This window comes from Mandrillus leucophaeus, unplaced genomic scaffold (genome assembly GCF_000951045.1).
Source record: "Mandrillus leucophaeus isolate KB7577 unplaced genomic scaffold, Mleu.le_1.0 Scaffold441, whole genome shotgun sequence".
Classification (NCBI taxonomy): Eukaryota; Metazoa; Chordata; class Mammalia; order Primates; family Cercopithecidae; genus Mandrillus; species Mandrillus leucophaeus.
This window is the reverse complement of record NW_012104710.1, coordinates 763,008-773,193: the sequence shown is the minus strand read 5'-3', so window position 1 is coordinate 773,193 and position 10,186 is coordinate 763,008. Positions and strand designations below refer to the sequence as shown.

The following is a 10,186-nucleotide window of genomic DNA, read 5'->3' as shown; positions in this document are numbered from 1 at the left end:
AAAAAAAAAAAAAAAATTAGCTGGGCATGGCAGCGGGTTCCTGTAATCCCACCTACTCAGGAGGCTGGGGCAGGAGAATCACTTGAACCTGGGAGGCGGAGGTGGTAGTGATCCGAGATCATGCCATTGCACTCCAGCCTGGAAAAAAAAAAAAAAAGATACTATTAAAAAAAACTACTTATTGAATACATTCTAAACAATTTCTCTCTCTCTTTTTTTTTTTTTTGAGACGGAGTTTCATTCTTGTCACCTAGGCTGGAGTGCAGTGGTGTGATCTCGGCTCACTGTGACCTATGCCTCCCGGGTTCAAGCGATTCTCCTGCCCCAGCTTTCCAAGTATCTGAGATTATAAGCATGTGCCACCACACCCAGCTAATTTTTGTATTTTTAGTAGAGATGGGGTTTCACCATGTTGGCTAGGCTGGTCCTGAACTCCTGACCTCAGGTGATCTGCCTGCCTCGGCCTCCCAAAGTGCTGGGAGTACAGGCGTGAGCCACTGCACCTGGCCTAAATAATTCATTATACAGTTAATTCGTACACAACTGAGAAGATAATATACAATATTCTAAAACCAAATGCATATTAGTTTTAGTTTATCCATAATTTTGGATAGCCATTATTATGATTTACTCTTTTTTTTTGAGACGGAGTCTCACTCTGTCACCCAGGCTGGAGTGCAGTGGCGCAATCTGAGCTCACTGAGACCTCTGCCTCTTGAGTTCAAGCAATTTTCTGCCTCAGTCTCCTGAGTAGCTGGGATTACAGGTGCCCACCACCACACCTGGCTAATTTTTGTATTTTTAGTAGAGACAAGGTTTCACCATTATGGCCAGGCTGGTCTCAAACTCCTGACTGCAAGTAATTTGCCCGCCTCGGCCTCCCAAAGTGCTGGGATTACAGGTATGAGTCACTGCGCCTGGCCAACTATTATTTTCATTAGTTCGGATAAGAGAGCTTTGATATGGAAACATAGTAGATATAATATTTGAGTATAAATATACATTTTATTTATTTATTTATTTATTTTGTTTGTTTTTTTAGACAGAGACCCACTCTGTCGCTCAGGCTGGAGTGCAGTGGTGTGATCTCAGCTCACTGTTACCTCTGCCTCCTGGGTTCACGCAATTCTCCTGCCTCAGTCTCGCAAGTAGCTGGGATTACGGGCATGCACCACCGTGCCCGGCTAATTTTTGTGTTTTTAGTAGAGATGGGGTTTTACCATGTTGGCCAGGCTGGTCTTGAACTCCAGACCTCGTGATCTGCCCGCCTCAGCCTTCCAAAGTGCTGGAATTACAGGCGTGAGCCACCGCTCCCAGCCACAATTTATTTTTGGATATCTCAGAATGTGGATTTTTAAAGTTAAAATTTTATTTGTGTGTGTGTGTGTGTGTTTTTTTGTTTTTTTGTTTTTTTGTTTTTTTCCTTTTTTTAAGATATAGTCTCTGTAACCCAGGCTGGAGTGCAATGGCGTGATCTCAGCTCACTGCAACCTCCGCCTCCCGGGTTCAAGAGATTCTCCTGCCTCAGCCTCCTGAGTAGTTGGGATTACAGGCAGCCGCCACCATGCCTGGCTAATTTTTGTATTTTTAGTAGAGATGGGGTTTCACCATGTCGGCCAGGCTGGTTTCGAATTCCTGACCTCAAGTGATCCGCCTGCCTTGGCCTCCCAAATTGCTGGTTTACAGGCATGAGCCACCGTGCCTGGACTTGTTGTTTTTTAAAGACCGGGTCTTGCTCTGTTACCCAGGCTGGAGCGAAGCCGCGCAATTATAGCTCTCTGCGACTTCCAACTGTGGGCTCAAGTGATCCTCCAGCCTTAGCCTCTGAGTATTGAGGCATACCACCATGTCTCGCTAATTTTTTTTTTTCTTCTTCGAGACAGTCTCACTTTGTTGCCCAGACTGGAGTGCAATGGCGTGATCTCGGGGCACTGCAACCTCGGCCTCCTGGGTTCAAGGGATTCTCCTGCCTTAACCTCCCAAATAGCTGAGACTACAGGTGCCTGCCACCCTGCCTCGCTAATTTTTTTTGTATATTTAATAGAGACGGGATTTTACCATGTTGGCCAGGCTGGTATCGAGCTCCTGACCCCAGGAGATCTGCCCGCCCCAACCTGCCAAAGTGCCGGGATTACAGGCATGAACCACTGCGCCTGGCCGATTTTTAACATTTTTTTTATAGAGATGAGGTCTCACTGTTTTCCAGGCTGGTCTCAAACTCCTAGTCTCAAGTAACTTTTCCACCTCGACCTCCCAAAGTGCTGGGATTACAGGTGTGAGCTACTGTGCCTGGCTTATTTTTCACCTTTTTATAAGAGGAGCCACCCATTTTATCAAGTCATTACTAGATGTACAATATTGTAGAGAAGTCTATATAGTTGATTTAGAAGCATGCCAAGCTCGAGGGGCTGGCCTGGACTCTGATCTATGCTAAAGCCCATGTATGCACTTTATTCTACTTTCATCTATACTTTTTCCCAGTGGCACATGGTAGGGTCAAAATACATATTTGCTGAATGTATAAATGAATGACTAATTTTATGGGTAAAAGTTGGTTGTTTCAATGAAAAAATGATCCAGAAGAAGAGGAGGTTACTTCAAACAGAACCTGGCAATCGGATAAATACCTTCAAGTGTCTGTCTCCATAAAAATCTTCCAGAAGAAGAGGAGGTTACTTCAAACAGGACCTGGCAGTTGGATAAATACCTTCAAGTGTCTGTCTCCATAATCACATTTTAGCAAGATTCCCAGTGTTCCTCAGGTATTAGATGCTGATTTACACAATAAAACTTACTAAAGTAGTGTAATCATACTCACTTATTAAGTTACAGGGAATGGGGACCAGGCATCTGCATGTCCATGCTGTAGGCAGATTTACTCATGGAGACTAAATTAGAGATTAGAGGGTTTGCTGGCTGAACAACTAATGATTTCTATCTGGAAAGAAATGGTACGCAATTTCTTCCTGACCTTTTGAAAAATTTTTAGGTATTGCTGGATGCTGTGCCAAAACAACAGTTGCTCCATTGGATCGAGTAAAGGTTTTATTACAAGCTCACAATCGCCATTACAAGCATTTTGGTGAGTTAATAGATGCTAAAGATAAAAATGAATGAAAATACTGTGGAAAGTGGGCAAAAAAGGGAATTTAAGTTTGGGGATGCAAAAAGTAAAGTAGAGGTTCTTCTTTAAAGACTTTTCCCCCATTTAATTAGGAATAAATACTAACTTCTTTTAAAAAGCAAAATTTATTCAAAGACTTGTGCTAACATTCTTAAATATCTGCTAGCCATGATAAAAAAAAATCAAAGTACTTTATTTTCTTAGCTCCCACAATTTAGTGTAAATATTTGCCCTGGCATGCTTATTCTGCTCCAAGCAAGCATTAGGTCATAGCCTGTTCCTCTTCCTTATTTGAAGGTGTTTTGCAAGCATTAGTCACAGCCTGTTCCTCTTCCTTATTTAAAGGTGTTTTTTGACCTTTCACAGGATTCCACACGTTAATTTCTCCTTCCTTTGTTCTCCTTTGCCTCTTTTAAAAAGTTCTAAATTGCTAGCCAATCGGGACAAATATAGGATGTGAGGTCCCATTCCAGCCAATGGAAACAGGATACAACAGTAGGGTGGACAAGTCAGGTTATAAATGACCCTGTTTCTCCTTTGTTCGGTGTACTCTCATGGCAAAACTGCTGGCGAGGGTACCCTTTCTGCGAAAAATAAAAATGACCTTGCTAGGTACTTTAAATATATGTTCAAGTACTGTTTCTTTATGGCACCAGGAAACAAGCATTTCAAACGGGCAAATTTGCTCTTTGTTTTTTCTCTGTAGATTCAGGAACTTGAAAGGGGGCAATTAAAAAAAAAAGGAAAGGGGGCAAATTTTCCAAAGAATATTTTTCTTATCCATTATAATCCTTTCATTTGCAGTAGTGGTTATATATATTATCATTTTAGGATGCTGATATTTTCCTAGCCCAAATCTTGGAATAATTGAAGTAAATGTTACGTGTTTATTGGGATTAATTAGTCACATTGTTCGCAGGCACACATAACAACTCAGTCTGATTTTTTTATTATTTATTTATTTATTTATTTTTTGAGACGGAGTTTTGCTCTTGTTGCCCAGGCTGGAGTGCAATGGCGTGACCTCGGCTCACTGCAACCTCTGCCTCCCAGGTTCAAGTGATTCTCCTGCCTCAGTCTCCTTACTAGCTGGGATTACAGGCATGTGCCACCATGCCCGGCTCATTTTGTATTTTTAGTAGAGACAGGGTTTCTTCATGTTGGTCAGGCTGGTCTCTAACTCCTGACCTCAGGTGATCTACCTGCCGTGGCCTCCCAAAGTACTGGGATTACAGGCGTGACCCACTGCGCCTGGCTTCAGTCCGATTTTTTAAATGCAATAAGAGATAGGAGATGAGATTTAAAAATGTAAAACTGAAATAATTACTTCTTTTTAACACTTAATTTAAAAAAGCATTCTAGAAATCTTTGTGCAAGAAGAATCCAGTGCTTGCTTTTTTTTTTTTTCTCCTCTTCTTGTTTTTTTGGAGACGGAGTTTCGCTCTTGTGGCCCAGGCTAGAGTGCAATGGCACCATCTTGGCTCACCACAACCTCCACCTCCTGGGTTGCAGTGCTTCTCCTGCCTCAGCCTCCCAAGTAGGTGGAATTTACAGGCGTGCACCACCACGCCCAGCTAATTTTTGTATTTTTAGTAGAGACAGGGTTTCCCTATGTTGGTCAGACTGATCTCGAACTCCCAACCTCAGGTGATCTGCCCGCCTCAGCCTCCCAAAGTGCTGGGATTACAGGTGTGAGCCACTGTGCCCGGCCGCTTGCTTTGTTAAAAATAAAAAAATGAAGACTTTAGGCCGGGCTCAGTGGCTCATGCCTGTAATCCCAGCACTTTGGGAGGCTGAGGCAGGAGGATCACTTGAGGTCAGGAGTTCGAGATCAGCTTGGCCAACATGGTGAAACCCTGTCTATACTTAAAATACGGAAATTAGCCGGGCATGGTGGCAGGCACCTGTAATCCTAGTTAATCGGAAGACTGAGGCAGGAGAATTGCTTGAATTCGGGAGGTGGAGGTTGCAGTGAGCCGAGATTGAGCCATTGCATTCCAGCCTGGGGGACAAGAGCGAGACTTCATCTGAAAAAAAAAAAAAACAGGCTGGGCGCGGTGGCTCAAGCCTGTAATCCCAGCACTTTGGGAGGCCGAGACGGGCGGATCACAAGGTCAGGAGATCGAGACCATCCTGGCTAACACGGTGAAACCCCGTCTCTACTAAAAAAAAAATACAAAAAACTAGCCAGGCGAGGTGGCGGGCGCCTGTAGTCCCAGCTACTCGGGAGGCTGAGGCAGGAGAATGGCGTGAACCCGGGAGGCGGAGCTTGCAGTAAGCTGAGATCCGGCCACTGCACTCCAGCCTGGGCGGCAGAGCAAGACTCGGTCTCAAAAAAAAAAAACAAGACCTTAGTTGTTCCTTTAAAACCAGCCATTCAATTAACATGGACACTTTAATAACTTGTCATTGGTGAGAATAAGAATTGTTTTGTCTTTTGGAGGGCATTTTGGCAATATGCGTAAAAGTCTCAAAAAGTACCTATTCTTTGACCTTGCGGTTCCAGTTTTAGGAGATTATTCTAAGGAAGTAAACAGAAATGTGGTCAATAATCATATGCAAGGATCAAAACATTAATTATTATTATTATTATTTTGAGATGGAGTTTCAGTCTGTTGCCCAGGCTGGAGTGCAGTGGTGTGATCTCTGCTCACTGCAACCCCTGCCTCCTGGGTTCAAGCGATTCTCCTGCCTCAGCCTCCTGAGTGGCTGGGACTACAGGTGTGCGCCACCATGCCCGGCTAACTTTTGTATTTTTTAGTAGGTACGGGGTTTCACCATATTGGCCAGGCTGATCCGGAACTCGTGACCTCATGATCTGCCCATCTCAGCCTCTCAAAGTGCTGGGATTACAGGTGTAAGCCACCACACCCAGCTTATTATTATTACTATTTTTTTGAGACAAAGTCTTGCTCTGTTGCCCAGAGGCTGGAGTACTGTGGCATGATCTTGGCTCACTGAAACCTCCTCCTGCAGGGTTCAAGCCATTCTCATGCCTCAGCCTCACGAGTAGCTGGGATTACAGGTACCCGCCACCATGACTGGCTAATTTTTGTATTTTCAGTAGAGACAGGGTTTCGCCATGTTGGCTGGCCTCGAACCCCTAATCTCAAATAATCTGCCTGTCTTGGCCTCCCAAAGTATTGAAATTATAGGCATATGCCACTGCTCCCGGCCAAAACATTATTTGTGTTAGTTTTTTTCTTTCTTTCTGAGATAGAGTCTTGTTCTGTTGCCCAGGCTGGCTCAGTCTCAGCTTACTGCAACCTCTGCCTCCTGGGTTCAAGCTATTCTCCTGCCTCAGCCTCCTGAGTAGCTGGGATTACAGGCGTGTGCCACCATGTCTGGTTAATTTTTGTATTTTTACTAGAGATGTGATTTCACTGTGTTTACCAGGCTGGTCTCGAATTCCCAACCTCAGGTGATCTGCCCGCCTTGTCCTCCCTAAGTACTGGGATTAAAGGCATGAGTCACCACGCGTGGCCACTGTGCTTGATTTTTATAATATCGTTTTATAGAAAGATGTTTAACAGGGTGAATAACAATCAGTTATTTTTCCAACTGCATTTTAAAAGTGTCATTCTTACAATCCTGAATGGATATTTATGTAGTATATTCATTGTAACTCATTTTCTTGTCAATATTTTTTCTTTTCTTTTTTTCTCTCTCTCTTCCTTTTTTTCTTTTTTTGAGATGGTCTTGCTCTATTGCCCAGGCTGGAGTGCAGTGGCACGGTCTCAGCTCATGGTATCGTCTGCCTCCTGGGTTCAAGCAATTCTCCTGTGTCAGCCTCCTATATATCTGGGATTACAGGCATGCACCACTGCGCCCAGCTAATTTTTGTATTTTTGGTAAAGGCAGGGTTTCATTATGTTTGACCAGGCTGGTTTCTTATTTTTTATTTAAAAAAAAAAAATAGAGAGTAGGTCTCACTTGTTCCCCAGGCTGGTCTTCAACTCATGACTTCAAGTGATCCTCCTGCCTTGGCCTCCCAAAGTGCTAGGATTACTGCGTGGGACCTTACTGCCCAGCCAAAAAAATTTTTTTTTGAGACGGAGTCTCACTCTTGTTGCCTAGGCTGGAGTGCAATGGCGTGATCTCAGCTCGCTGCAAACTCCGCCTCCCAGGTTCAAGCGATTCTCCTGCCTCAGCCTCCCGAATAGCTGGGATTATAGGCACCTGCCACCATGCCCAGCTAATTTTTTGTATAGTTAGTAGAGATGGGGCTTCACTATGTTGGTCAGGCTGGTCTTGAACTCCTGATCTCAGTCGATCCACCTGCCTCGGCCTCCCAAAGTGCTGGGATTACAGGCATGAGTCACCACTTCCAGCCCCAGCTGACATTTTTAATACTGAGGAAGTCTGTACTTTGAAATAGGAAAATTGCAACTATCTTCATATCCAGGAGTGAATTATCATTTATCTTTAATTCAGTTTTTATTAGACTTATTTATGTATTTATATATGTATGTATGTATTTATTTGCGACAGGATGTCTTAAATTTTTTGTAGAGACAAGGTCTCTCTATATTGCCAAGGCTGGTCTCAAACTTCTGGGTTTAAGCTGTTTGACCCACCTGCCTTGGCCTCCCAAAGTGCTTTGATTACTGGCATGAGCCACTGTGCCCTGCCTCTGCAATGAATTCTTCCTCACACAGTTTATTGCTCATGTATACAAAGAATCAAAATTAAATATGTGTAAGCCTAGCCAATACAGTGAAACCCCATCTCTACTAAAAATACAAAAATTGTCCAGGCATGGTGGCGCAGACCTGTAATCCCAGCTACTGAGGAGGCTGAGGCAGGAGAATTGCTTGAACCCAGGAGGTAGAGGTTGCAGTGAGCCAAGATTGTGCCACTGTACTCCAGCCTGGGCGATAGAGTGAGACCCCATCTTAAAAAAAAAAAAAAAAAAAAATTAAATGTGTGTGGTTGCATGTGCCTGTAGTCCCAGTACTCTTGGGAGGCTGAGGTGGGAGGCTTGCTTGATCCCGAGCATTTGAGGCTGCAGTGAGCTGTGATTGTGCCACTGCACTCCAGCCTGGGCAACAGAGTGAGACTCTGTCTCCAAAAAAGAAAGAAAGAATTAGACCTGTGAACTTGTTGAGAGATCATAAAAAACTGGAAAGGAAGGAAATTATTTTCTTTTGTTGTCTAGATTGAGGATAAAATGGAGAAGAATGATATTACCCAGTGTCTTGGGGTGTTTTACAATGACCCTGCGTATCAGTGTCTGAACAGGATTCTTTTATTCCTTTAACCTCCTCCCTGTGCTGATGTGTGTTGTTTTGTTTCCTGATTTGCAGTCATTAGGTTACATATTCATATTAGATTTCACGCTCTATAGGGCTACATGCTGTGGGTTACAGTGTACCCTGGTTACAGTATACCCTACAAGGCGTATAAAATTTGGAGTGAATTCCTGGAGTGCAACAGTGAACTATTATAGTAGTCTTTGGAATGTCCTCTATTTTTAATATATACAAGCCCCCTCAAAAAAATAAATCTGTTTTGGTGGCTTTTAATTTAATTTATTTTTTCTTTTTTGAAACAGAGTTTCACTCTTGTTGCCCAGGCTGGAGTTCAATGACATAATCTTGGCTCACTGCAACCTCTGCCTCCCAGGTTCAAGGCCAGATTCTCCTGCCTCAGTCTCCCAAGTAGCTCAAATTACAAGTGCCTGCCACCAAGCCCTAGTATGTTTTGTACAGATGGGGTTTCACTATGTTGACCAGGCTGGTCTCAACTTCCTGACCTCATGATCTGCCGGCTTCGGTCTCCCAAAGTGCTGGGATTACAGGAGTGACCCACTGCACCCAACCTTTTTTTTTTTTTTTTTTTTTTTAATGCTTTTAAGCATTTTATTCCAGGTACCTCTCCACTTTTTGTAGGTATAAGATAGTTTTTTAAAATTTTGCTTTTTTCGAAAATTTTTTTCATGTGTTTGTTTATTTTGAGACGGAGTCTTGCTCTGTTGCCTAGGCTGGAGTGCAGTGGCATGATACCGGCTCACTGCAACCTCTGCCTCCCGGATTCAAGCAATTCTCCTGCCTCAGCCTCTCGAGTAGCTAGGACTACAGGCACATGCCACCACGCCTGGCTGATCTTTTGTGTTTTTAGTAGAGATGGAGTTTCACCGTGTTAGCCAGGATGGTCTCGATCTCCTGACCTGGTGATCTGCCCACTTCGGCCTCCCAAAGTATTGGAATTACAGGCGTGAGCCATTGCGCCCTGTCCATTTTTTTATTTTTTGAGATGTAGTTTCACTCTTGTCACCCAGGCTGGAGTGCAACGGTGTGATCTTGGCTCACTGTAACCTTGGCCTTCCAGGTTCAAGCAATTCTCCTGCCTCAGCCTCCCGAGTAGCTGGGAGTATAGGTGCTCACCACCACACCTGGCTAATTTTTTTTTGTATTTTTAGTAGAGACAGGGTTTCATCATGTTAGCCAGACTGGTCTCGAACTCCTGACCTCAGATGATCCACCCACTTTGGCCTCCCAAAGTCCTGGGATTACAGGCGTGAGCAGCCCCAGCTGCACCCAGCCCCTAAAATTTTGCTTTTTTAAACATGATTTTTCACAGATGATAAAGATATGTTATTGGACAAAACTATTACTTCTACTCCAACTTCTTATAAAAAGTGTGACATTACTTCCAAGGCATCAAAGACGTGTTTTTATTTTATATGTCTTTTATTTATGTATTTTTTATTTTTTGAGATGGAGTCTTGCTCTGTTACCCAGGCTAGAGAGCAGTAGCGCGATCTTGGCTCACTGCAACCTCTGCCTCCTGGTTTCAACCTTAGCCTCCCAGGTAGCTGGGATTACAGGTGCGTGCCACCATGCTGGGCTAATTTTTGTATTTTTAGTAGTGACGAGGTTTCATCATGTTGGTCAGGCTGGTCTCATGGTGGCGCTTGCCTTTAGTCCCAGCAATTCAGGAGGCTGAGGCAGGAAGATTGCTTGGGTCCAGGAGGTAGAGGCTGCTGTGAGCTGTGATCACACCACTGCACTCCAGCCTGGGTGACAGAATAAGACCATGTCTAAAAAAAAAAAAAAAAAA

The 10,186-nt window shown here is 43.8% G+C and overlaps 1 protein-coding gene across 1 annotated transcript in view; it reads left to right on the top strand.

The window, feature by feature from the left end:
* The window catches only part of SLC25A16 (solute carrier family 25 (mitochondrial carrier), member 16), a 49,366-nt gene that overhangs the window by 6,301 nt on the left and 32,879 nt on the right, over positions 1-10,186 (top strand). The window contains exon 2 of the mRNA XM_011994093.1: positions 2,990-3,082. Within this exon, the coding sequence (XP_011849483.1) occupies positions 2,990-3,082 (93 nt within the window). The remainder of the gene's footprint in view (positions 1-2,989; positions 3,083-10,186) is intronic.